The sequence below is a fragment of the Besnoitia besnoiti genome, chromosome XI, assembly GCF_002563875.1.
Source record: "Besnoitia besnoiti strain Bb-Ger1 chromosome XI, whole genome shotgun sequence".
NCBI lineage: Eukaryota > Apicomplexa > Conoidasida > Eucoccidiorida > Sarcocystidae > Besnoitia > Besnoitia besnoiti.
In genome coordinates, this window is record NC_042366.1 from 991,313 (window position 1) to 1,017,951 (window position 26,639).

At 59.2% G+C, this 26,639-nt stretch overlaps 5 protein-coding genes across 5 annotated transcripts; 3 read left to right on the forward strand and 2 right to left on the reverse strand.

The window, feature by feature from the left end:
• Positions 1–315: 315 nt before the first annotated feature.
• On the reverse strand, positions 316–984 carry BESB_020260 (uncharacterized protein; the record flags this gene model as incomplete). Its single annotated transcript, XM_029360735.1, has 1 exon — positions 316–984. The coding sequence occupies one exon, from the start codon at positions 982–984 to the stop codon at positions 316–318; it is 669 nt and encodes a 222-aa protein (XP_029216094.1).
• A 1,456-nt stretch (positions 985–2,440) lies between these two features.
• BESB_020270 (uncharacterized protein) lies at positions 2,441–5,942 on the forward strand (the record flags this gene model as incomplete). Its single annotated transcript, XM_029360736.1, has 2 exons — positions 2,441–4,725; positions 5,090–5,942. The coding sequence occupies 2 exons, from the start codon at positions 2,441–2,443 to the stop codon at positions 5,940–5,942; spliced, it is 3,138 nt and encodes a 1,045-aa protein (XP_029216095.1).
• Positions 5,943–9,007: 3,065 nt separating this feature from the next.
• Positions 9,008–16,662, forward strand: BESB_020280 (putative ATP-dependent hsl protease ATP-binding subunit hslU; the record flags this gene model as incomplete). The annotated part of the gene is made up of 14 exons (XM_029360737.1): positions 9,008–10,885; positions 11,169–11,294; positions 11,695–11,756; positions 12,101–12,218; positions 12,728–12,869; positions 13,573–13,638; positions 13,982–14,076; positions 14,305–14,388; positions 14,937–15,072; positions 15,305–15,451; positions 15,609–15,674; positions 15,879–15,945; positions 16,175–16,225; positions 16,581–16,662. The coding sequence occupies 14 exons, from the start codon at positions 9,008–9,010 to the stop codon at positions 16,660–16,662; spliced, it is 3,120 nt and encodes a 1,039-aa protein (XP_029216096.1).
• A 2,999-nt stretch (positions 16,663–19,661) lies between these two features.
• On the reverse strand, positions 19,662–20,954 carry BESB_020290 (mu1 adaptin; the record flags this gene model as incomplete). The annotated part of the gene is made up of 1 exon (XM_029360738.1): positions 19,662–20,954. The coding sequence occupies one exon, from the start codon at positions 20,952–20,954 to the stop codon at positions 19,662–19,664; it is 1,293 nt and encodes a 430-aa protein (XP_029216097.1).
• Positions 20,955–22,839: 1,885 nt separating this feature from the next.
• Positions 22,840–25,587, forward strand: BESB_020300 (uncharacterized protein; the record flags this gene model as incomplete). Its single annotated transcript, XM_029360739.1, has 1 exon — positions 22,840–25,587. One exon carries the CDS (start codon positions 22,840–22,842, stop codon positions 25,585–25,587), a length of 2,748 nt encoding a protein of 915 aa, XP_029216098.1.
• Between the last annotated feature and the right edge of the window lie 1,052 nt (positions 25,588–26,639).

Genomic DNA, 26,639 nt, shown 5'->3' on the forward strand with positions numbered 1-26,639 from the left:
GCGTCTCGCGTCCATGCACCGCAGGCCGCCACGAAGAGGCGAGCAGACAACTCCTAACAACTCAAATAGTATACACAGAAGGAGATAATTGCACATCTCCTTCTCGTGGGTTCCCCCTCTCTCTCTCTCCCTCCGTCTCTCTCTATGTCTCTTAGCGTTCCACGCGGACGAGGAGCTCGTTGTGTTGAGATCTTTACACTTTCGCGGCGTTTGCGTTTGTTCACCGTTCTCTTCTAAAAAGTTGTGGAGTCGCGCGTCGGTCTGCCATGCACAGGGTTTTCCCTCCTCCGTCCAAGGCGCTCTTCTCTGGAGCGCCTAGATGATTTTTTTGGATCTGAAAAAGCGTTTGAAGTAGTAGGCGGAGGCCAGCGCAGCGAGGACGAGGAGAAGCATGTTGACGATGCAGAAAGTCATGAGTCGGCTGGCGGTACCGTCGCTCGCGGCGCGCATCTTGCTTTCCTTCTCGCGCATGTAGAGGACGTTGGCGTGGTACAGTTTCAGTCGGTCCTGGAGGCGGAGGAGCTGCACCATGACCTCGTCGAGGTGCTCCGCCTTGGCGATCTGACTGTAGTCGCGGGCCTCCGGGCCCCAGATCATCTGCGCGTCGACCACGAGGCGCAGCTTGCCGGTGTTGGAGACGCAGAAGGTGTGCGTCCCGGTCAGCGCCGTCGTGAAGGCTGTCCGCACGTGGTCTTTGCCCTGCTGCTTGAAGATCGGCGTCGAGTTCACCGGGTCGTGCGCCACGACGAGCATGCCTCCGCCCTGCGCGGAGGCCGCCAGCGGATACGTGATGTGGAACTCGCCAACCACCAACACGTGCTTCGACAGCTGCTCCCCCAGACACCGTCGCTCGCCCGGCGTCAACTCAATCACCGCCTGGAACGCGCTTGCGCGCTGCGACGCCCACGCGCACACGCACACCGCCGCCGCCAGCAGAACCGCGCGGCGCAGCAGCGAGGAGACCCGCGCGCCCAGACGCGGCATCGTGGGTAGGAAAAACCGCAGAAAACACGACACCGACAGAGCGAACGCTGCAGGACGCGTGCGCACAGCGGACGCGGAAAGCACGCAGCGAGAGACGCAGGCGGGACGCCCTGCGAGGATTGCGACGCCGAGGAGAGACAGAGACAGCGATGGAAGAGCTGAGGAGGAATGCTGAAGACAGAGAACTGAGGCCGCAGCCCGACGCCCCCCGTCAGGTCTGAAACAAGAGCGCGTGTGCGCGACAGCGCCGCTGCCAGACAGAGGGACGCGAAGAGGGATCGGGTCCTCGGAAGAAGGAAGAGGCGAGACGCGAGCAGACGCGCTGAGGGCAACTTGAGAAGAGAGCACGCCGAGTGAACTCAGAGGAGGTCTTCCTCCGGAGGAAGAGGGGGGGTGAGGGAGACGATGAGAGCAGCAGTGCACAGGCGGGAGCGAGCAGGAAGGAGTTCCGCGGAAAAAAGCAGTGAAAACGGACTGGAGAGACTCAGAAGCCGCGGAACAGGCGCGGTCGATGTTTTGTTTCCAGGGAAAAACGACGCGCAACCGAGACAGAAGCACGAGGTTCAGAGAACAAAAAGCAAGGTACGAGACAGAGGTCAGGGTGCATGTCAAGACGAACTGCTTCCACCAGAAAACACGAGCAGCTCCCCAAAGATCTTCCAGAGGAGATTTGAAGGGACAGACCGCAGCAAGTGAGAGAGGCAGACAGCGAGAAGCGTCAAAAATCCTTGGAACTCTGGAGAAACAGCCAAAAGCTACCCGAGGATGGTGACCCTCTCAAATGCGTGTACGCACCGCGGAAGGGAGAAAACCGCCTGCATGCGGCGCCCTATCTGGAAAATCTGCGCAGCCGGGCGCGGGCCTCGTCACAGCGATCGCAGTGTGTTTGTCTTGTGACGTTGCCTCGCAAAATTGGCACGCAGAGCGTAATCCGCTGCAGAGAGAAAGGTGCCAAGCCCTCTTCAGCCCCTTTCAACCGTCGCTCCTAGTCTTCCTCCTTTCTCTTCTCTCGCGCCGCCAGGAATTCCCTGTCCGGTAGGAGGCTACACCGCGAGAGACTCCAGTGTGTGTAACCGCGGACGCGCGCATTTCGTCTCTTCTTCCAGCGCAAGAAGAGCGCCGAAGAAGGCGCACGAATCTCCTTTTTTCTTCTCGCAAGCGAGTCTGCAGCTGTCTGTGCCAAGGCGGGCGGGCCTGCAGGCGAGCGTCTAGACCGCATCAGCAAAACAAGCAAAAGGCCGTCGCTGCAGCCTCTCTTGCCCCCCAGCTCGTGCCTCTTTCACAAAAGCCGATCTCGCCCTCGCCTCAGTGCAGACGGTTGAGGCAGTTTCTTTGGCAGCATTCGTGAACACCTCTGACCATGCGTGCGAGTCTTGGCGTGGATGTCTGGCGCTGGACTCGCGTGTGAGACGCGTTTTTTTTCTTCTCTCGCCTTTCTCTAGCCGCGTCCAACGCGATGGAGCCCCCTCGGCGCCGGCGCCACACCGACGACGAGCCGCTGCCTCTCCCCTCGGCCGTCTCCCTGTTCTTCGTCTCATCCGACTTGGCTTTTCCTCAAGCCTCATGCGCGCCTGCGTCCTCTTCGGGTTCTGCAGGGTCTTCCCTCGTCGCGTCTGGCGGGGGTTCTGAGGCCCTCACGGGGCCTTCGAAGCCGCTCCCGCTCGAGCGCCGAACGCCTCTCGCCTCGCGTCCGTCGCCGCGCTCGAGCGCCTCCTCCACGGGCCCCAGAGGCGCCCACGCACCCCCGCCCCTTCGCGCGGCTGCAGTGTGTGCGGAGGCGTCCGGAAAGCGGAGCTCGAGGCGGCTCTCTTCTTCTTCGGCACAGAGGGAGGCTGCCCGCGCCGACGAGAACGAACGCCCGTTGGCTTCGACTCGCCCGAGGAGACGTCGGTCCAGCGGCACCGCGAGTGACGCCGGCCGGGGGAAGAGAAGCAGGGAGCACGAAGAAACTGGGGGGCAGAGTGGCGCGCAGCTTCCCTCCCTCGCGTCGCGCATACCCGCTACCCTAGGTGCGGACGAGGGCGCGCCCTTCTCGCCCGCCAGTCAGCCTTCTTCTGCCGCTTTGGCGTCCGCGTCTGCGCAGCCGGCGCTCGCGCCGGCTGCATCGCTGCCGGTGAGGCCTCTGTCTCGTCGATCCCAGGGAGGCTCGCCGCCGTCAGACCCGAGCTCTCCACGCGCGTCTTCTGAAGAGGAGGCGAAGGATCTTGCGGCGACGCCGGAAGGAAGCGGTCCAAACATTCCGCTCGCGTCTTCGCGGTCTCCTTCTGCTTCCGCCGCGTCTTCTCCGCGGGGGACGTCGTCGCCGCTCTCTCGTCGGCTCTCTCTCTCGCCGCGCTACTCAAACTTCTCCGCGGCGTCGCCCCTGCTGCGCCGCGGCCGCCGAGGCGTCAAGGTCTCTCTCGCGGCTGACAGCGCAAGCGACCTCGATCTCCCTGCCTCGTTCTTGCTGGCGCCGGCTTCGACAGAAGAGAAGAAAAGATGCGAACCCGTTAGCTTGGCCGCGCTAGAGAGGAGAGACCCCGCGCCGGGCGGCAGGAGGGTAGACTGGATCTCCCCGCCCTCGTCTTCGCCCCCCTCCGCGCCTGCCGTGGGCGCTTCAGCTTCCTCTTCGTCCTCAAAATCGAGTCTCCGCGTCGACAGATGCGCCACCTGCGGGTGCGCCGTCTTCGTGTCCCCCGCGCCTTCGGCAGCCGACGCCGAAGAGAGTTCCCAGGGTCTCCTCCCGCGGGCGCCGACCGCGCGCAGAGCGCCGGAAGCTTCAGATGGCGCAGGCCACGCAGGCGACCAGTATCTCAGTGAAGACTTCGATCAGGAGACGGCGAGGCTGGTGACCCAACCGAGGCCGGGCGCGTGGGGGGAGACGCAAGAGAGTGACACCGCGGGAAATGAGTCGAGGACGGCTCTGGCCTCTCGTCGCCGCCTCAAATCCGCGCAAGAGGCAAAGCAGAACGACCGCCGGCCTCAGTGCACCGCGTGCCGCAGTCGAGTGTACATCCAGGCCTTTTTCGACGACCTGCGCAGCCTCGCCTCGGGATTCCACTCGAGTCTGCGTTCGCTGACGCGCGCTGTGGCGCTGTCGCCGCAGGCGGCATCGCTTCGTGCGGGGGGAGAAGGCAGAAGAAAGCGGCGTCTCTCTGTGGAGCGGGGCTCTGGTCTGAGCGCGAAAAACGCGCTGTCTGCCGGGTCCGCCTCTTCTCACGCCGGGCCGGCGTTGAGTTCCACGGGGGCCTGCTCCTGCGGCGTCTGCGCCTCGTTCCTCGTCGCGTCCGCAGAGCGTGAGGCTTTTAGAGACGAAGGGCGCTCGCAGGCCCGGAGCGAGGCAGGAAGAAGGGAGGGTGTGAGCGAGTCCTTTGCAGACGAGGCATGCGAGGAGGGCGGCGCCGCGGCGGGCGGAGCCTGCGAGGGCTCTGAGGGCACGCAGCGCCCGAATCCCCCTCCCCAGGCGCAGTCCCTGGCGTGTCTCCTTCGAGCTGCGCGGCGGCATTGTGGGGCCCTCGAAGACCGGTTGGGAAGACTCCCAGGGGGGGCGGCTGCGACGCACGCTGGACTGAGGGAGGAGGCACACAACAGAGGGGTGAGCGGCGAGGAGAAGAGAGATCTCAGCGTCAACGACCAGGTGTCCGCGCAGAGTCTCCGCCGCGTCCTCGAGGCCCTACACCAGGTGAACGAACTGAAATTGGAGAGGCTGGTGCAAAGCATCGCCGGGAAAGGCGGAAACCTGGCGCTTGCTCTCGGAGACAGGTAGGCGGAGCTGACCGAGTTGCGGCTTTCGAGGCGCTCAAAACACAGAAACCAAGTTCTTCCATCTGTAGAGCTGTATAAATCCAAGGGAAAAAAGGCAACCTAGACATCGCGCCGAGCCTAGAGATCTTCTGGCTGTGCGGCACGCCTCTGCGTGCCCAGAAGCTGGCGGCATGTGCTATGTTTTGTTTCTGATTTCGTTGCGGGTGTATGTCGTGACGGACAGGAGCGCGCCGCCTTACAGACTTCACGTGGCAACAGCTCGCCTTTTACTTGCTTTTCGATACTCTTTTTGAACCGCCTGCGTTTTGGATGCGCAGTTTGCTTTGTTTTTCGCCTTTGCGTCGCGGTTTCTGCTTCTCAGACTCGAAGACCTTTCCACGCCTCTGCCGGGGTTTCACACATCGGTGGCGCTTCTTCTGGGTTCGTCTGCGCGCGCGCCTGTCGCGTCTCTCGCGCCGAAGAATGCAGCACGAGGGGGGCACGCAGAGGAGGCGCGCTGTGTGTCTGTGCCTGGGGGGGCGGATGCCTGGAATGCCTCGTCCGCGCCATCGTTTCCTTCGGGCTCTGCGAAGAGTGCGAGTTCGGCTGACTGTCGCTTCGGTCCTGGAGGCATTGGAGGCACCGATGCCGTCCTCTCCCTGCGCGCAGGCTCTTTGCCCACCCCAGCAGCTTCTGGCGCACGACGGAGGAAGAGGCCTGGAGAGCCTTCCTCTCTGGCTGGCTGGCTGTCGTCGCCCAGAAACCTCGGTTCGACCTTTTTGTCTGCCTCCCTCGGCAGCGTCGCTTCCTCTGCGCCCCTCCAAGGCCTGAACGCCGCAGGAGGAGAACTTGCTGCTGCTGGCGAGCCCGCTGCCGACGTCTCCCCCTCCTCGCTAGCGTTTCTTCAGCCGAGGCCTGCGTCCCTTCTGGGCTCTTCCCCGCTCGCTTCTGGTGCGCCGCGTGCCTTTTCTACATGCCTCGACGGAGCGCGAGGGCTTCCGCCCTGCGGAGGCGCAGAGGCGCCGGCAGGCCCGCGAGGCGACGCGGGAGACGCGCTGGTGAGCGCACCTGCGCCGCCGAGCGACGGCCAGGAGAGAAGGAAGAAGAGGGCTTCAGCCACGAGTCAGTCTCCAGGGACGCGCCTCAAGAGCCTCGGCTTATCTGCGGAGACGCTTCGCATGCTGGGGCCCCTGTCGAAACAGAAAACAAATGCGGGCGCCCCAGGCTGCGAATGAATGGCGCTCCGCCTCCGGTCTTTTCTGGGCGACCGGCCGCAGACGCCACGAGGAGAAATATGGGATTGGTCGCCAGCAGACATCCACGAGTTCAGTCAGAAGTCATCGTCAATGCAGATCCCTTTTTTTAACGGCGCATACATCCGGTGGACTGCAGCGCACATGCATACACATATGCAATATTTAGTCACTTAGGCATGGGTGTGTGCATGCGTATGCACGGCGAAGCGGCCGATGCCATTTTGTCTAGCGGACAGAAGCAAATTGCGAAGCCGAGTGTTTTTTTCAAACTTTGTTGACAACTACTTTGGTCGCCGTCGCCCCAGCGCGAGGGCCCTGCCGCTGTAGGTGTCCACGGCTGGACATCTCAACGACCGCCTGTCGAGCCGCCTCTCACTGACGCCGCAGTCTCTCGCGAGACAGACTAGGTTGTTTGAGCAGCGAAATCTGCATAGCGCTTGTCATTAGCTGCCTGCAGAGAGCCGACGTTTTTCTACGCTGTAAAGGCCGTGGAGCTGCTGCGGAGGCTCGCGGTCGTCTCAGTGCAAGAGATTTCTCGCTGTTGGAGAGCCAGCAGGCAGCTCGCGTAACGGCATGCGCGGGCCTGAATGAAGCGAGTCATTAGGGAAGTGGGTGTCGCTGCGTGACCACGGCAAGCGGATGGAGACAGAGTGGGGAATAAGGCATCGCTGGTCTGGTATCTTTCTTCCTGCCTCTTCGGCTCAGCAGATTGGGCAGAGAGTCACTCTGTTGCCGCGAACACGCGAGTAGGATGTATTCATCGCGTGCGTGTGTTGATAGGCGCGTGCTGCGCTGTAACTTGTGCTAACAACGGCAACCTGAGTGCGCGGTAGATAGGATAGAGCTAGTCTGGCAAAAGCAGTATGCAGGCGACCAAGTGCATCCTGGGCGAGATTTCCGTTTAGGGACTCAGCCGGAAACACGAGTCGTGCAAAACTAGCCAAAAGCGGGGAGATTTTGACAGACTGAAGCCCATGGGGCACATGTGCTCTGCTGGCTGGCTGTCGAGACTCTAAGGGACCAGAAGGCACACATCTGCTTCTGCAACGCAGGTCAAAGCTCCTCTCCCTCTTTTCGTCTCTTTCTGTGTCTCTCTCGCACCTGTATGTGTAGATTTTTACGGCCACTTTGGAGAAGCAGGAAATCCGAATGTATGGCAGCGGGGCCTGTCGCCCTCCTGTACGTACCTCAACGACGACCAGCCTAGACTGGGTGCAGACGTATGTCTGCTTCTTTATTCAGATGAAACGCCCCCTGTAACTTCCGCTGCCTTCTCTGTGTACATCGTTTGAGGACGGGGGTGGCCCCTGGACTCGCGGCTGGATACATTTTTTTCTGGGCGGGAGTCCACACTTGCGTAGCGGTGTATGTTGCCGCATGCGTTGGTGCGTGCTGTGTCTGGAGCTGGCGCAGAGCTTTGAAACCAGAAGGGCCGCTATGCAGCTAAGGAGACTTCTGCATTGCAAGCAAGATGGGTGCGAAGGCCTCTCCAGCGGCTTCAGTTGGGGTCGCAGAATCTCGATGTTCTCGGGTAAAGTTCGCCGCTGCCGGGCGGATAAGCGCCCGCCACGTGCACACTACGTGAAATATGCGCAAAGTCGCGCGCGCGTTCTGTCGAGGCAGCTCGAGTCCTGAAATCGCCAAAAAGCGAGTCAAAAAAAGGCGCCCGAGCGTCGAAAGTTGGCCAAGTCGCACCCTCAGTCTTCGTTCAACTTTCAACTCTCCATCTCCTGGTCTTTTTCGGCGCCCTCGCCAGTGCGTGTCCCGAGGCGCGCCCCCGGGCTTTCCTGTCGTTGCTCGCGGGCAGTCCATCAGACACGCGCGGGCACCAAAAACCCTTCAGGCGCTGGAGGCGTTTTCTCGCAGGAGGCCTGCTATCTTCTTCTCTTCCATTCGCGGCAAACTTCCTTCTGCCGTGAGGTCTCTTCCCCCTCTCTCCCCTGCTGGCGCCGCGCGCGCACACCCCCGGCGCGGACTCAACGCAGCGCGCTGGTCTGGATGAGGCAACAAAACAGACGCGCCGAGAGCGAAAGAGTTCCAGGCAGGATCCTGTTTTGCCTCAAATTCACTATTATTGGATCTGTAGTCTCTCTGGAGAAGACCCGGATACAGACGCCTTCGGCACTGTTTTCACGTTTCCACGATTCTCGCGCGGGAAACACCAGGGCGCGGAGCCCTGAGGCTTCCTTCTTTCAGCGGTCCTGGAATCCAATTACTGACTCGCCTCTTGCCGGTCTAGGCGAAAGTCTCTTTTCTCTCAAGGCTCCATTAGCCTCGCCCAGCGGGCTCGACGCGGCGCGGCGGAGTCGCCCGGAGGTGCGACGGTGTGCTTTGCGCGGAATGCAGGCAGCTCCCGCTGTTCTGGTTGTTCACGGTTTCCCTTGCCCTTTTCCTGGCCTCACGCAACGCGAGGCTGCAGCCTGAAAAGATCTTCAAAGCCGCTTTTCGCTTCTCGCTCAGAGCTGCTTCTTCTCTCTCCATCTTGGGTATTGTGTGCCTCTTCGCCGATTACAGCTTCGATGCTTCCATGCGGTGCTCTGCGAATTTTTCTTCCCGAGTTGACTACGGCGTGAGAGTCCCGCTCTACGTGCGCACTCGGTGGGACCGAACTGCTTCCACTTCTGTTTCAGTGAAGTTCTTCAGACTGCCTTTTATATATATTTGGTTTCTAGCCTTCCGTACTACCGGTGTTTGCCTTCTCGCATGTCTTTATCTCGCGTTTTTTGCTCGCCATATCGCGATCTCGTCTCCCTGCCTCCCCGCTGTAGACGCACCGACAGCGAAGTCCTCCCAGCCTGCTGCAGAGGCCAAAGCGTCAACGCGTTCCTTTCTCTCTGTTTTCTTCCGACTTCTATTCCAGCTCGCCGAGGCCGCGGAGCCCTAGCCCAAAGAGGCCCGGAGTGTGGGGTGCCCTGTTCGTGGCGGCGCGCGCGAGGGACTCCGAAAAAGAGGCTGCTCTTGGAGGCAGGACAGGTGGCCCCCAGGAGTGGAGCTGCCTTCGAGAGAGAGAGGTGCTTCGGTGCTTGGCTTCCATTTTTTCAAAAATGTGGCGCGTTGCCGCTTACGCCGCTGGGCATTCTCCTCCTGGCTCGAGTGGAGGTCTCCGTCGCCAGTCTGCGCGCCAGGCGTACTCATCTTCGGCAGGCAACCCAACCTCTTTTTCTTTCTCCAAGAGGTGTTCCTCTCCATCGTGCACTACAGGCGAGAGCAGGAACCGAGGAGAGCAGACAGGGGGGCGGAGGTGCTTCCGCCCTGGCGCAGGCAGTCCAGCGCCCCACCACTCTGACAGCTTCGCAGCCCGTTCGGCGTCTTCATCGCTTCCGTCTTCTGCGCCGTCTTCTCCGCGCGCGTCGCTGGAGTCGCTGCGCGCGTCGTTTCCTCCGCCTCTCCCTGGCAGCTGCTGCAGCGCAGACGCGGGCACCCGCCGCGTGTGTCTCTCTGCCCTATCGTCTCCTCGTCTCAGCCCTCTCTCACAGCCGGTCGCTCTCTCATTCGCCCCGCGGAGAAGTGCCGGGGGCTCCTCTTCTGCGTTTTCTCTCTTCTCCAAGAGGTCGGTCTCCTTCGGCGCGCATGCGCAGAATCAGCCGGCCTCGCATGCAAGGGTCTCTTTTCTGCTATCGCGTCTGTCTGGATCGCCCGTTCCCTGCCCCAGCGCGAAAAGGTTTCTCAGCCACTCTGCGAGTGACGGCGACGGCCGATCCGAAGACCCGCGACAGGCGATCGACGGGGATCCGGCGCGCAACTCTCCGCCGCGGCCTCCGTGTGGCGCCCCCAGCATCGAGGCGGTGGGCGGTGTACGTACACCGGAGCCGGGCAGTGACGGTGAAGCGCGCGCTCACAGCGGGTGCGGAAGTTTCTCCTTGCGAGGGCCGAAAACGGGCGCGAGCTGCCGCCAAGCTGAGCGAGGAGGCATGATGAGCTACGGGACTCTCGAAGGCGGCAGGAGTGGAGAGAAGGTGCGCGACTCCGGATCTCGTCAAGGCGAGTCCTGCAGTCAACAAGGCCGCGCCGCGGCGGAGCCAGACGCGTCTTCTTCTCCGCTTTTGCGTGCGCCTCGCGTTCCCCCTGGCTCGGGGCGGCCAGCTCCTTCTGCGCTCTCCGCGCGGCGCCCACAAGCGGCCGAGGGCAGCCAGCGGACGTCTGCTTCTTCCTCCTCTGCTTCTTCGTTTCCTCCTCTCGGAGAGAGAGCGCGCGCGAACGCTGTTGCGTCCGCAGAGCGCTCGCGGGTTCCTTCGCCTCTGTTTGACAGTTCCGGAGGGTCCGCCAAAGCTCTCGGGGGCGGAGCTCCGTGCGCGCAGCCCGAGCCCTGGCCGCCCGCGCCGCCTGCCCCGGTTTCTGCTTTTCCCGATGCTGGGACCGACTCGCCCTTCTTTTCGCCGCCCTGCGCCGCCGCCTCACTTCGTCTGCCGGCGGCGCCCGCCTCGCCCGCCGTGCTCGCGCTTCCCCAGGTCTCGCTCGCGCCGCGGAACGGGCCGTTTCGAGGCGCTTCCGCCCCGCCCGCGCCGTCTGCCGAGCCTGACTGCCCTCTCTCCTCTCCTCCTCCCTCTTCTGCGCTGCCGCCCTCTTCTGCGCTGCCGCCTTCTTCTCCCTGGCCGCCTCAGTTCTCGCCTTTCTCGCCGTCGCGGGTTGCGTCTTTCTCGGCTGCCCCGCCTCCTGCTTCCTCTCTCTCTTCTCCCGGTTCTGCGTCGCCCGCGCCGCCGCCGCCCTCTTCCGGCCCTGCCTCGCTCTCGCCTCCGCCTCCGCGTTGCCCTGCCGCCGAGCAAGGCGCAGGTGGCTCGAGTCTTGCTGTGGAGGCCGCCACCAAGTCGCAGGCGCTCTGCCCGAGCGAGATGGTGGCGTACCTCGACAAATACATCGTGGGGCAGGCGGACGCGAAAAAAGCTGTCGCCGTGGCTCTGAGACAGAGGTGGAGACGCAGACAGGTAGGACTGAAAGTCTCCGCAAGGCGAAACCTGTCCACTCACTCACCCTTCAGCGGATCCTCCGCGATTCAATATATATATGTATATATGCATGCAAAAGCATACCTACATGCATCCATACATACGTGTGCATACGTACATATATTTATATATATGTATATATTGGTAGGATATGTGGGGCAGTGTCTACGCGTGCACGTGCATTCCGAATTCCCGCTTCGCGTCATTTTCTCTCGCGCTACTGCGCCGTGTTGCCTCGTTGGTGCGTTGTCGCTTTGCCCAGATCGAGGACGAGAAGCTGAGAGACGACATCACTCCGAAGAACATTTTATTAATCGGACCCACAGGTGTTGGAAAGACTGAAGTCGCCCGGCGGCTGGCCAGATGCATCGATGCGCCGTTCATCAAGGTACCTCTTCGTTGAAAGGGCGTTGTTCCTGGAGGGGCGATGCAGGCCTGTACTGTTTTTCGGTTCGTTCGTCTTTTTCTATCTTCCACAACAAGAGTGGGTGAGACATTCCCAGCGGTCTTTTTCCTTCATTGTTTCTAGGGTTCAGGGTTCTGGGTCACGTAGAGAGAAGCAAGAGGTGGCCTGCGAGTCCACATTTTTTCCCTCGAGCGAGAGAGTGAGCCGTGTCCGCGTTCGTCCCTAGTCTCCTCGAGTCCCAAAAAGTCGACAGCGACCTTCCTGCGCGCGCAGTTCGCGCTCAGAGCCTGGCGCTCTCTCATGCTCAGTCTTGCCTATCTCTTCTCAGCTTGCTTCCTCTCTGCTGTCTCTCGTGTGCATTCCTCTTTTTTCGTGCTCTCAGGTCGAGGCGACCAAGTTCACGGAAGTCGGGTTTCACGGCCGGGACGTGGATCAGATCATCAAGTGAGCAGTCGTCAGTCTCTCGTGTTTGTCGCGTTTCCGCACGGCGATCTCTTCTGCGCTTTGCTGCCGTTATGCACGCTGGGCGGTTTCAGCTTGCGCTTCGCGTCGGCGGCCTTCTTTGCCTTTTCTCTCTCGGCGGCGGCTCTTTGCTCGGCCTTTCTTTCTTGTCTTGTGAGGGCGGCGCGTGCGTGTGTCGCCGGGTGCACAGGGACGGAGGTCTCGAGTGTCTGAGTACTTTCCTTCCCGCTTTGTCTGTCGTTTCCCCCTGCACGACTCTCGCCGTCTTCTTTTGCGCTCGCTGGCCTTCGGCGCCCACGTTTTTTGTGGCGTCTCCCTGCCCGCAGAGACCTCGTTGAAGTCGCGATGAAAAACCAACGAACGAGGCTCCAGGAGGCGATGCGACCAACTGCGGAGCGCCGCGCAGAGACAAAGATTCTCGAGGCGCTGCTGGGCCAGATGCCGGTGAGCTGGAAACGCGCGCCTCCGGTGCCTCGCCCGTCTCCGGGGCGCCCTGAAGCTTAGCTGCACACCCTCTCCCTCGCCCTCTGCGATCTGTCGAGCTGGATGACCTCTGCAGCGGGTCGCTGAAGCCGCTCTCGGCGGAGGCGAAGTCGAGTTCGCGCCGAGGGGACGCGAGGAGGTCTCTCAGGCGCACGGGGAGGCGCTTGAGCGTCTGTCGAGGAGGCCGTGGCCGCCGCTGCGGAGGTCTCCGCGCTGTCAGGCACCTCCGCCGCCGACGCGCATCCCTTGCATCAACATATATTGGTGCAGCTGATGCGGTCGGGTATCCTTTTGTCACTACGTTGGAACCCAGGATACGCACAGGAATGAAGATTCCTAGTACCCCGCCTGACAATACGACCAACCAGATGCGCGTCTCGGAACGAAAGCCTTCATTTAGTGGCCTCCTTGGCTTCCTTCTTTTTGGGGGGAATTTACTCCGCACACTTGTTTTGTCTGTTGGCGCTCAGGCCGAAGAACATCAGCAGTGGCTGGAACACCTTCGCGGTGGCGCGCTGGACTCTCGGCGCGTCCACGTGGATATCCCCCCTGCTCGCCAGCACGGCGCGCCGCCAGGGGTCGCGGGCTTCGATGAGAGCGGCAGAGATTCCAGTAAGAAGAAAACAAGTTTGAAGAGAATGGTGAACGCCGCTGAGTGTGTTCTTGGGCCCTGGCGACGCTGTGGGGACTTCGGCCGCCGTAGTCGTCGAGAGAGAGAGAGAGATGAGCGGATGGACGCGGCGCGGAGCCCTCCTCGCGCAGACACCGCCACACACAAGCGGCGTTGCAGTCTGGCAAACGCCGCTTAGAATGAGGCACCTCAGAAGAAACATAGAGAACGCGAGCCAGATAGGGCTCGGGAGGAGCAGCGGAAGGCCGCAGCAGACAGGTCGTTGAGAGTCTTCACAGCGCAGACAACGGGCGCGCAGATCAGACTCTCTGGGTGGCGGGTTGTGCTTCGCCAGTACGCAGCAGCGGAGGCTGAGTCGAGCGAGAAAAAGGCTGAGAGGGGGACGAACTGAGAATATAGAGTGCCGCCCTGCGACAGAGAGAGAGGCGGGGAATAGGAGTGGAGTGGAAAATGCCTTTCTTTACAGAATGGGCAAATAGCCCCGGAAAAAGGGACTTCGCGCGGAGGCATCGCGAGAGAGGCGGCTGAGAACAAAGATCACGGCGCATGGCATATATACTAGAGAGAAAGCAACGGACCCCACGGCCGCGGAAGGCATGACGTGCAGCAGCGTTGTGGATTTTGCTCCTTCCTCTGCGTGAATTCTGGTTTTTTTGGTGTGTTTTTCCTGTTTTCTGTGTGCAGTTGTCGCAGATCTCGAGAGCATCATTCGCGACATCGACCGGCCTCGACACGCTTTCTTTACAGCGCGTAGGTCCTCTCGACAGCCTCTAGGGGCGCGTCGAGTAGACAGTTGTAGTCTCGATCAAGACGCCTTTTTCGTTATTCTACTTGTGCATATGAGCGTGTCTACCGAGCGGCGTCTCGCGACGAGACTCCCCGCGACTCTTGCGCATACACTGTCCCGTTCTCGTATTCTCCACGCCGGAAATTTCCCGTTTTTCCTATGGCTGGGTCTGAATTGGGGTTCTGTCGCTCGCCGCATTTGCTTTCCGCGTCAGAACCGCGTGGGGGTGCGCGGTTTGCGCCAGACGTTTCGCGCTTCGGGCGGCGCGTTTTACGCGCTTTTCCTCTCGCCTCCTCTATGCGGCAGGTCGCGGCGCTCGCGGTCTGGAGGCGCGGAACTTGACTGTGAAGGAGGCACGCAAGAAGCTGATGCAGGCGGAGCTCGACGCGATGATCACGAAGGTGAGAACGCCGGGGAACTTGCGACTTCCGCACATCTCCCTGAACATGCAGCCGCAGGATCTTTACCGAGCGATGCCTCAGACCTTCTTGCGAAAAAGCCTAGAGGTCTTTGTACTGCTGCGTTGATGCGCGCCGCGGCTGACAGGTGGCTCGTGGAGCGAGGATTTAGGTTTTAGGTTTTTCGTTGTTCCAGAGGGGCTCTTTCTGTTCGCTGGCCTTTTTCTTCAGGACCTAGTTGTTCAGAAAGCTCTCGAAGCAGTCGAACAGGAAGGTATCGTCTTCATCGACGAAATCGACAAAATCTGCACCAAAGTAAGCCGATGCGCATGCGGAGCTGAATTCTTTCCGGGGATATGTGCTGTTTATGTTTATATATGTACACTTATGTACAGTTACATATATCTGTGGCCCACAGTGTGGTGGCCGTTGTGTATGAAACAGAATACATAAACGGGGCGGCGATGCTGGAGAATAGAGACGTCAGCGCAGCTGACCTGCTGTGGAGAGAACACACACACAAGAGGGACGCATTTTCCAGCACCACATACATACATATACTGATAAAAGCATATATATATGAATATATATACATATACTTATATAGGCATATATATATATATATAAAGATATGCAGATATCTATGTTTACGTGACGCAGACAGACAGCTTCTGTGGTGAGTTTGGCGCGGTTGTAATCAGAGGACGCTGAGATTGGCGCGGGTCACGAATACAACAACGGGCGGGCCTTCGTTCGTGTCTAAGTGTTTATCTGTTCAATTTTGCATAATACATCTGTTTAGAGGCATGAAATATTTTCTTATTCATACACATTTTTGCGAGAGATTGTGCACGGTCTGCCAGGGAGGTCGGAGCGGCTACAACCCCGACGCTTCGGACGAGGGCGTGCAGCGGGATCTTCTGCCTCTGATTGAGGGAACGACAGTCACCACGAGATACGGGGACGTCAGGACAGACTATATTCTCTTCATTGCTTCAGGTAGGAGTGCATCGCGGCAGGGCAGGTCTCGAAACCCACCCTCTGCATGCATGCGCCTCTGCGGGTGTCGGCTCTCGCCCGCGTTAACCCGGCTTTTTCGCGTCTTCGTTGGTTGACTGCGCCCAGCGATCGACTTGCCTTCTCTCTGCGCTCCGCCTCGTCTGTCAGTCCAGCTCTGCTCGCGTCAGACTTTGCCGCTGAGCTCCCCTTTTTTCTGCAAATTTTTTCCCAGGAGCCTTTCACTGCGTGCGCCCTAGCGACCTCCTCGCGGAGCTGCAGGGGCGGCTGCCGATTCGCGTGACTTTGAAGCCTCTCGCTGAAGCAGATCTGCGTGACATTCTCACAAAGACCAAAAACAACTTGATTGAGCAGAACCGAGGTAAGACAGTCTTTCTGTTGAACAAACTCACAGAACGCCTCTCGCCGCGGCGGGGGGGGAAGGGTGGTGCCGCGCGTCACCGCTTCGAGGGAGGCAAAAAGGGCGTTTTCTGTCTCCCTCACTCTCCGCCGTTTTGTTTCGCGTCTGCGATTCGCAGCGCTCCTGCAGACGGAGAAAGTAGATTTGCACTTCACGGAGGAAGCCGTCAACGAGATCGCCAGAGGTGAGCTGAAATCAAAAGCGAGCTTCCCGAAGAAGGCATTTGCGTTTGTTCTGAAGGATTGCAGTCTCTGCCTGGCCACGAGGCTTCCTGTGTGTTTATGCAACAGTGTATGTACACATTGAGAGAATTCCGCCGCGGTGGTTTCTCCGGTGAAACAAACGGGGAAAAATGCAGGATGTTGTTTTTCTCTTCCTGTGTGCGCAGTTGCCTGCGAGGTTAACGCAAACGTCGAGAACATCGGGGCGCGGCGCCTTCACACAATCATTGAAAAGTGAGAGGGCGCCACGATTGAGCTCGCAGTCTGCGCCCGCGACCTGCAGCAAACAGGTGTACGTACATCTGAGGCATCTCCTTCTTGGGAAACATCGTATGACAGAAGCGGAAGGAGCGGAACTTCCTGGTCGTGTAAAAAGGGCCCATCCACGTTTCTGGCTCACTGTGCGGCTTTGTCGCCTAGTGTTTGCCGTTTGTTGCGTCTTTTTCCTTCCCCTGTGCTTCAGGATCATGGAAGACGTGAACTTTGCGGCGCCTTCCATGGCTCCCGGGATGCGGTAAGTGTCTCCTGTTTCTTGCGGTGGGATGCTCCTGGCGTCGCTTGCCACGCCTGTGTCTGAGCTCGCTCATTTGTTTCGTCAGTCAGCTTCATGGCTCTCCCTTCACGCATTCTTTTCCACAACAAGCTGCATGCTTCTGTCATGTCTACCTGTCGACGTCTCATCCTAGATCGGAAATGGTTTTTTTCGTCTCCCTAATGGGTCACAGGTTTAGCAGTTGTCCTTCAGTTCGCTTCACTCCCTACTCGCTTCTGTGCCTTCTCTCCGTTTTATCGTGGACCACGCATGCGGGGCTCAGTGCTGACTAAGTCGACGCCAAGCCGCGGCTGCGCTCGGAATGATTTCTCTTCAGAGTTGAAATCGACCTCGAGCGCGTACGGTCAAGCGTCAGTTCACTCCTGACCAAGATGGACTACACGCGGTTTGTCCTCTGATCGTTTCTGTGGAGACTCCCCCCGACACCCCCACCCCCTCCCCCGAAGTCGCCTTGTAAAGCTTCGGGCCAAGTTTTCTCTCGACAAACATTCAGGAGCTGTCGTTTTCTCCTGCCCTCTTCATTGCGCGCGACGTCGACCTTAGGCAGGGCTTTGCGCCGATTCGGGGGCCCGGGGTTCCTTGTTCTTATTTCTAATTATGAAGTTTACTGGATAGTCGTGCAGTGTACCGTCGACTCGATGGGATCAACGAGCGCAGCAACTCCGCAGCTCTGTCTGCATGTACGAATACGTGCATAAACGCATCTACGCGAGGTCGTTTACTTTCGCGTCCAGGCGGTCGCCAATGCGGTCGACTTGTACTGTGGCGGATATAGGCGTACAGATATATATATATATATGTGTATGTATCTTCAAATCGGTGGGACACGGGTTCAGCTGAAGAAGCAGATTTGTGCGGTTGTTCTTGTGTATTTTTGTATCTTTCTTTTAGTCGAAGTGTACGCAGGGCGCTGCACGCATGCACGCGATGGTTGTGGCGGGTAGGAGGGCAGTACGTGATGCATTTGCGTCAGCTTGTTTAGTTCTTTCTCTCGTCTGACGACGCGCCAGGGAGAAGCTCACGCATGCAGCAACACGTTTTGAGGCCTCGCGCGGAAAAAGGCAGGAAGACAAAGTCCAGGCTAAGGGTGAAATCCACTTGTTCAGTGCACTCACACGTGCGCGGAAGGGGTTCCGGCCTTTTCCGCTTCGATTGAAACACCTTAAACTCGCAATTCGCCATTCTGTGACCGGCGTCGTCGTTCTCACGCAGCCACAGTTGATCGGGCATGTGTATCCATGTTTGCGTATATGAACACGGCAATGGACATGGGCGTAATATGCATATTTTCTCGCGGGTGCATAGTTGTGCGGGCAGTCTTCACTTCGGGTCGGAGTCAGACTGGAAGAACTGCATGTCTGAAGGTTTTTCGGTACTCGTTTCCCTTTTTCTCCGCGGACGTGTTTAACCCCGCCCTCTCGTAGTCTTTTCTCGCTTCTTGTTTCTCTTCTTGCTTTCTCTCTCTCCTTCTCTCTCTCGCAAGCGATATCAAGTCTCGGTTACTGCTGTTGCCGCGGGCGCATGCATAAATATGTAAAGGAGTGTGTCTCGTCCCGTGTCCTGCGTGTGTCCTGGGCGTCTCCCGACGTCCGTGCTGCTCTGGCAAGTCTTGCGCGGAGGATGAGCGACGCGATGCTGGCACAGCGAACTTTTTTTGTGAAAGCCTTTTCTTTTATGTCAGAGCTTGTCCGTGGCGCGCCTCTCTCGCGTCGCTCATCCTCCGCGCAAGACTTGCGCAGGAACAAAAAAAAAACACCAGGCGATTATGTCTCCCAGCAGACCGAACCCGACACGCCGCTGGCATTCTCGGCTTCGGAAAACTCTCTAGCGAGATGTCATCCTTGCAGAGCGAAGGAAACCACGAATCATGAGGCCTTCGCCTCGCGATTCTCGCGGCGAACACTCTGGATGTGTGTACGGTGTCACCGACCTCGCAGTTCTCTGTCCTGTCTGGAGTTAAGAGAGCCGCGCAGGCATCTCTCCGTAGCTGCTTTCTCCCAAAAGCAAACACTCCCCCGCGGAGGGCTACGCAGAGAACTTGCCACAAGGGATTCGATTGTGTCGCAGCCTACCGTAGCAGTGTGAAATGGGTGTGGATCCTACACGGCTAGTACTGTGGCCACGAGTGCATGCGTAGATACATGTGCAAGCATAAACGTATGTATATATTTATTCAGAAGTGATACGAGCACAGCAGGAAGAATGAGGAGTATTGCAAAGTCTATAACGCGGGGAAAAAAAGGCTTCAATACGGGTCCGCGGTCGCTGAGAAGGAAACTCGGCCCTGCTAGCCTTCTATGATCGACTTCAGGTATTCTCCCTTGCGCAGGTCAGACTTCGTTCTCCATACTCGCGCGCCTCCACGGGAGCAGCCTGCGTCCGCGTTTCTCCGAAAAATCCAGAGGTAGCTTGAGGCGACTCCAGCCCCAGTCGAGAAAACGAACAAGATCCCCGAGGAATCTGTCCTTTGCCCGCAAAACAGCCAGAGGCAGGAGAGACGACGCGCAGCGTGGCAGCAGAGGAAGCGGAGCTGCCGCACGCCTGACCGAGGGAGGCTTAGCACGAAAAATCCGCCTCGACGGAAGAAGTGAAGTGTGTTGTTGAATGCAGATGCTTTTCTACGTGGTATAGTCGGGCCTGCCTGCCTCGCAAAAGTGGCGGTGCACGGAATAGTACCAATGGCGCTAAAGCAAGCTTAAAGGTGTAGGACGAGGGCATTATCAGTCTATAAGAAGAAAAGCAGTGAGTGTAACAACGGTGGGAAAAGCTGTGTGTTGCGGCCGCGTAAACGCCGCCACAGCAGAGCGCACCTGCATGCAGCGGTCACGAAGACTCGCGGCAGATCCTACCAGCCGTGAGACCTGCGTGGCGCTGCCGCGGAGATTCGCACGGGGGACGCGCGCTGTCGCGCCCGATCGCGTCGCGCCGACGTCAGCGGAGGGACTTTCTTTCTACACCGAAGGAAAGCATGAGTCGAGGAGGCGCGCAGTGGAGCCCTGGCGAAGAGGAGCACCGAACACCGGAGTGGACCTCGCAGGACGGCGGACACAAAAATTCGAATCCCGATAGGGCGCAGCAAAACGACAGACGAGAGGAGCGCGGGCAGTCTTGAGGCAACCCACGTTGCACAGACACGCGCGAGAAGCCACCGAAATACACACACACTGCATATATATATGTATAAATATATGTATAGAAGTGTATATTTGCATATACGAATACATGCATATATATATATATATATATATATGCGTATGCATATGTATAGAGTTTTGCGCGCACCGACAGGGCGATGGAAGTCCACGTCGCACGCGGGGCGCCTCTTTTTCGGAAGCTCGCTGCGTGTGTGTCTGGGTTAAGGTCTCCCTCTCGTTTTTGTGCGGATGTTGGATCAGTTTTAGGAGAGTCGGAGTTGATACTCGCCGTTTTGCGTGATGTATCGCACCCAGGGGAGGGCCTGGTATCCGCTTTTCTCGATGATTTTGAGGTAGCGCACGGTGATGCCGCTGACGGTGAAGTAGGGTATTTCGAATTTGACGTTGATCGGCTTCTTCAGGTACGCGTCACGGGAGTCGACGCCAACTGAGGGCAGGCCGAAGGTGGCGGTCATGACGAAGTCGCGTTGCCCCTGAAACTGTTTGATGAACCACACCATGAGATCTTTCTCGGGGAGGTACTTCACGGTGCCGATCGACGTCTTGAAGTGCGGCGAGTCCGCGTCAGGTGGCACGGGCACGTGGATCTCCACGCCGCTGGCCACGGAGCGACTTTTGAACTGCGACCGCGCCTTGATCATGTACTCGATGCGCGTCGCCGAGCGACCGGTGTCGACGACGGCGTCGATCCAAATCAGGGGCTTGACCTGCGTGTTGAGGCGGTAGCTCATGAGCTCGAATTCGCCGTCGGGCGGGATGAAGGAGATCGTCCTGTCGTTCTCGAAGCGCGCGAGGCGCACGCACTGGTGAAACTTGATGTCTTCCATTTCAATGGCCTTGCCTTTGGAGAGAGTGCGGCCGCTGGTCTCCAAGAGCAGCTTGTCGTTCAACCCCAGCTTCAGCTCAGGCATCCCCGACAGGAAACTCTTCATCCTGAGGCTCCCCAGGATCTCTGAGCGGAGGACGGTGCCGTTCGAAGACACCAGCAGATTCAGCTTCTCCACGACGTCGAGGAAGACCTCGTTCTTCTTGTGAAAAATGCCATCCGAGCGCCAGGAGACGGCGTTTGTGATGGCCGTCGGCGGCCGCAGCGCGTCGACAGACAGCTGGTGCGCCTCGTTTTTGATGAACTCGCGCAGGACCTTGACTTCGGTGCTTTGCGGGAAGCCGTTATCCATGATCTCGTCCAGCAGCTCGTAGGTGATCACGAAGTTGTCGCGGATGCTTTCTTCCTCGAGCTCCTTGAAGTACTCGCGCAGCACCTCGGACAGCTTGTACAGAAAGGCCAGAAGCATCATCGCGTTCGAATTACGCTTCGTGACCGCCAGCAGGTACACGTTGCTGTACTGAATCCACGCATACGTCACGCCATCGTCGAGAAAGATCGGCTTGATCAACAGGGGATCGTCCAGCTCCACCACATTCTGCTGAAACCGCTCCGCAGCCGCCGTCAGTGACACGTCACCGCGGTAGTCCCGGCTAATGATCACCTTGCCCTTCAGATCCAGTATAAACACGGCCGAAGCCCCTGCCATCTTCGCGACAGAAAAACACGAAACGGCGCAACTGCGCAGCGGCACTTTCCGCACAGAGGGGGAGAAGACGACGCCGAGAGAAAGACCGAGCGAACGCGCGCACACACGGACGCGGGCTGGAGAGGCAAAGATAAAGAGCGCGGGACGAAACGAAACCGGAAGAAGAGAAGCGAAGTAGACGGCCTGAATGAGGACGCGAAGATAAAGAGAAAACAAGAAAAACGAGTGACAACACGCAGGAAACCGAAGCGACAGAGGAGACGGCGAAGCGAATAGAGTCGCAAACGGAAACCCGAACTCCATGCGTTAACGAATCAGAAGCTGGTTTTAAGGTCCGGCTTTTTCACATGCAGAAACGTTTCTGGTTCTCACCTCGCCCCCCGGACAGCCGACTGAGCCTCCTCAGGGCCTGCGGAGGGTCGGGCAACCGGACAGAGACGAGGAAACGAGTTCGGCGATCGTTCTAGCCTCAGAACCCGAGCAGCTTGCGACTCCGAGGCACGGCGCAAGACGCCAGGCGTGCGTCGACCTGGGGAGAGTGTAGATGGTGCTAAACAACGCGACAGCTGGGGGCCGCCATATCCATCAACGGCGCCGCAGAAACAAACAGACGGATCGCCAGAGCGCGGCGAGACGAAGACGACGGATGGACACGCGAGGGAGGGCGAGCAGAGAAAGACAGGACAAACAGCAGCTAGCGAGAAGACCGAACGAAACAAGAAAGACGGTGCCGGCAGCAGCGACAGGCGGCGTGGACCGCCAGGGGACGAAACGCAGAAGAAGACAGGCGAGACATTCGCTGGGGGGACGGAGCAAACGAGAAGAAAGGGGCGCAAAGGACCCTCGAGACGCCAACCTGGGCGCTGGCAAAGGATACGAAAGTTGCCGCCGTACGAAAGCAAAAAGCTAGAAAAGAAGAATCGCCCAGGAAAGACTACGACGCGCCGTCCGCCCTCGCGTTTTTAGACTGCGCGCCCAGACGGGTGTACGTGAGAATCCAGAGCCTAGAAGGCTCTAGAAAAAACAGAGAGAAGGAAGACGACTCCAGAAGTTTTCTCTCTCCTGCCAAAGCTGCTTCGAATGCAAAGCGGGAACCCCGGAGGCGTACACATCCTGCTGCAGCGCAACACGAAAGGAAGCCGAAGACACCGGCACTGACGTGGCCCCTACATGCTGTCCGTTTCTCGCCTCGCCTTTCCTTCACTCGCAGACAGAGATAGGAGAGTCATTCATCTGTGAAGAAGACAAAGAAAACAAGCAACCACTTCATCTCCTTGCCGCTCTATGCAGGGCAACAAGCTCAATCCCTGCGGTCTTCGCCGCCGGTCGCTGTTACATCTCACCCCGACCGCCTCGCGTTCGCCGTATACGGGAATCGCAAGATGCGCGCGAAGCGCCAGGCGAGGCTCGTTAGCAGAGTTGCAGCGCACACTCCAGTACCAAAACTCTGCCATTGCAAACGCCGACAGCGACCTGCCTCGTCGTGTCTGTGCAGACACAGAAGCACTTTGGAAGTGAACAGAGGTACCCGTCCCTGAATCACTGTCGAATCGCATCGCCAGCTGGGCTACGCTTTTCGCTGGTGACGCCGTTCTAATATCCCTGAGCTCCTGAACCTCCCTGCCCCAGGGGTATTTGGCCATTCGATGTAAACGTAAGAACATTATAAAGTGAAGTTGGAATCGCTAGTAATCGCCGATCTGTTCACGAAGTGTACGTACAGCTGGCGTCGTGTCTCACTGTCAACAGTAAGGTCTTCCGGTCTTCGGATCTATCTTCGGATCTCCTCCTCCGTTGCAGAGGCGCGTTTCTCTGCCTCACTCGCCCTCGCGTTTGACTGCCGTCGCGATTCAAACGTGAGCCGGCTAAATGTGCAGGCCCGGCGATGGTTAGACGAAAAGAAGGGCTCGACGACGATGGAGACGATGTGAGTTCTGCCGTGATGATGCCCTTCATATTCATGCTGCATCTGTTCTTCCCAGCAGCCCTCACGGTTTCCTCATCTGGTGTCGCCCCCTCTCGGACTCCTCTCCCTCTCTCTCATCATCTTTCTTCTTATCCGCCTCGCCGTCGCATCTGCAGAGCCTGTCTTGCACCTGCCTCGGATTCCGCGTTTTTAATCTTGCGAAGAGGCCAGGGAACGTCGGGTGGCGTGCCTCTGCCTCTGCGGCGGGCGCTCAAGTCGCCCCCCTACGGGGGATCGCTGCCTTCGAAAAGAGCGGGAAGTCACGCAGTTTTCTTGCCTTCTGTGGCCCCTGTTACCCCATCTAGGCGATCCCCTGCCTTTGCCGCTTGTTCCTTGAATCTAGGCTCTTCCTCCTCGTTAGGTTTTCAGCTGAGGCCGGCGATATGGTTGCCGCCAGCGCTGAACGCCACTCGTCGGGGTCTCGTGTCTGACGGCCTGTGCGCTGCAAGCTTGAGACGGTTTTGTGACCCTGTCCGCATCTCAAAGGCGGTAGGCAGTCGCCTAAACCCAACACAGCCGCTGTCTTCTTCTGTGGCGGGCGTTTGTGGGTTCGCGAGTCCCCCGTCCACGGGCGTTGCCTCGTCTGTTCGAGGCCACAGTTCCTCTGCCTCTGCGCGTTCTTCGTCTTCTTCTGTGGTTTCTGCGTGTTCGGCGCCTCGCTGTTTCTTCGGCTGTCCGCTTCCTGGGCGTCGCGGTCAGCCTGCGTTTTTCGCCGCGTCGTCGTCTTTCGCTGTTCCGCCGTTTGGCCTGGGTGTGTCTGGATTCATTTCCTCGTCTGCGTGGGAGCTGCACAGAGGCCGCGGACGGAGAGAGATGGAGTCTCCGCTTTCGCGCGAGACCTGCGCAGACGGTTCCTTCTCGCCTTTGTGGGTCGCGGGCGAGTGGGGGGCGTCGTTCTCGCCGGCCTCCTCGCGCCCTTCGTCTCCGCCTCTCTCGCCACACGCGTCTCCGTGCTCATTTATTCTTGCGCCTCTTGTGTGCGTCGCTTCGCAACTGGGCGACGATGAGCAGCTGCGAAACTCGCCGGCAGCCGCGTATCCTGCCCGGCGCACTCTGTCGTCTTCGCGTTTCGCTTCTCCGCCTTCCGCAGCAGGCGAGTCCACGCCGCATGGCCCCTGCGGCGCTGTCTCCCCCGCGCCGCCTTCCTCTTCGCCCTCCTTCTTTTCCGCACAGACTGCGTCTCTGCGCCCCGTCGGGGGTGCTGGAGGCGCCCCGGCGGCCCAGGCGGGCGGGGTCCCGCTGCCGGTGAAGTCGCTGCACTTTGACGTCGTGGACAGCACGCAGAAGTGGTGTTTGAGGAACTTGGGCGACTTGTGCGCGACGCACGGGTTGTCGCCTTCCGCGTGGGTGGCGGTGAGCGCGTCGCGGCAGACGGCCGCAGTGGGGACGCGCGACCGCGCGAGTCTGCAGGAGAAGAAGTGGGTCTCCCCGTCCAACAACGTCTCCGTGACCTATGTGATCCCGTGGCCAGTCGCTCTGGCCTCGCGGCTGCTGAGCTTTGCGCAGACTGCCTCGGTGGCAGTCTGCAGAGTGCTCGCCGAGTACGGGCTCCGCGGCCAAATCAAATGGATCAACGACGTTTTCGTGGACGGGAAGAAGATCTGCGGCATCCTCTGCCACAACCCCGCATTTGTCTTGCCTTCGCCGGGCCCGCCCGCAGGCAGTCCCGTACACCACTCAACTGTCTCCTCGTCGTGGCCGTCGCCTCACAGCCCCTCCACTGCCTCGCCCCCCGTGGCGGGCGCGCGCTCCCGCTCGTCCGCAGCCAGTTGGGCTCTCTGCGACGACGGCGAGCGGTACTGGGCAGTCCTCGTGGGGGTGGGAATCAACGTCGAGAGGAAACCCGCGGCCGCCGAAATGTCGGTGAAGCAGGCCGTCACATCGATGGCTGAGGAGCTCGCGAGAGCGGGGCGAGGCGGGGGGTTGAGGCCAAACGGCGAGGCAGGCGCCGCGCGAAAGAAGCTCGAGGCAGCGACGCCCGCGCGCGAGCCACGCGATTTCGCCTTCCACGCACAGACGCAGGCCTTCGGCGAGGAAAGGGAAGGCTTCGAGGAGAGAGAAGATAAAGAACGAAAGTCTGATAGCAGAGGCGCAGCAGGTGGGTGTCCTGAAGCCCTTGACTCAGGAGGCTCCCCCTCGGAGTCGGGCTTAGACATGCACTCAATACGCGCCTCCCTTGACGCCCACATGTATGAGAGTTTTTCCGTGCTGCGACGGGAAGGGTTCAGAGCGCTGCGGCCTTTTGTTCTGTCCCGGCTCGCTTGGCTGGGCGATTACGTCGAGCTCGAGGATGAAGTCTGTGAGCCTTCGCCCGCGAGTTCAGGTTCTGTCCTCTCCCCAGTGAAATTTCCTGGATCTCTTTCGGCGAAGCACCTGCCGCGTGAATCTCGCTCGCACGCGGGGGGAGACGAAGAGGCAGACGGTGAGGACGAGGTCTTTACGGACCTCGACGGCGTGGCGGAGAGTCGAGCCTTTGCTGGCGGCTGCGACGCGAGCACCTATCCCTCCGGATGGACGCAGAGTCTGGGGACTCCAGCGGGAAAACAAGGCAGAAGTCTTCTCGCCGCGGGCATTCTTCAAGGCCTCGACGATGATGGCGCCATCCTGATTCGCATGACGGACGGGCGAACGCAGAAATTTCTCGGCGGCCACCTCGTCAGGCCCTAAGGCAGAATATGTTTCGTTCCAAGCACCCCCCTTCCCTCTCGATCCCCACGAGATGGAGGAGGGAATCGTGCTACGAGAGCTGGCTGTCAAGACGGGGGTGTGGCTTCGCCGCTGCGAGCTCGGCAGGTTTCAGGCGTCTTATGTTCGCAACTGGAGGACTATTTGTGCCGTCGCCGTGTTTTGTGCTGAGGGCCTCTCGTCGGGTGCACTCCTCCTGAGGGTTTTTGACGGCAAACTGCGGTTACGGCAGGCAGAATGGATTTTGCTTTGTATCAATGCAGTGTCAGTCCGAAGGGACGTAGTCATTCAGGGTTTTGTACTGTGAAAGTGTGACAACAGGATGTGTCAAGGATTGAGGCCGTAACGTGCATACAAGTTGTGGCAGGCGAATAGTTTTAGAGCCGTAAGACGGATGGTTCAGCGGATCTGTGGTGTTTCGATGACCGCAACGCGTAGAATTCCTAGGAATCGGTTCGGATGAGTCTTCTGTCCTGTGAGACTCACAGGCACAGATCGCAAGGCTAGATAGACACTGACGGGTGTAGATCGACATTGGAATCGGCAACAGGTTAGTTTTCCATTTCTTCAGTCCGCTCTTAGCTTATGTCATCCGCGACAGTCGCAGTATCCTCTTTCAGTGGACTGTCGAGGGTTTGAGAGCGTCGTTGTGGGCTTTGCCGATCCCTGGGGTACTGTATGCACCCGGCTCAGTCCGGAACATTCAGCGAGCTGCAGCTTCTCACAAAGCCAGGCGCCTTCGTAAGGTATGTACCCCTTCTGAAACTGGCACGCGTGGAGGAGAATGAGCACAGATTCGACTGAAGTTTCTTTGTAAACGCAGAGTTCAGTTCTGACATGTCTCTGATTTACATATCCTGAGTGGAGGAACGCATCCTAAAGAGTGAGGGCCTTGTAACTTCAGACTAGCTGCGCAAGCGAAGCGAGATCGCCTAATAAACTGTGGACCCTTACACGTTTGCGTGACATGATGGCGAGGCCGATAGAGCGTGTCTCATACACAACTTAACCCTCTACCAAACATCTCCGGGACA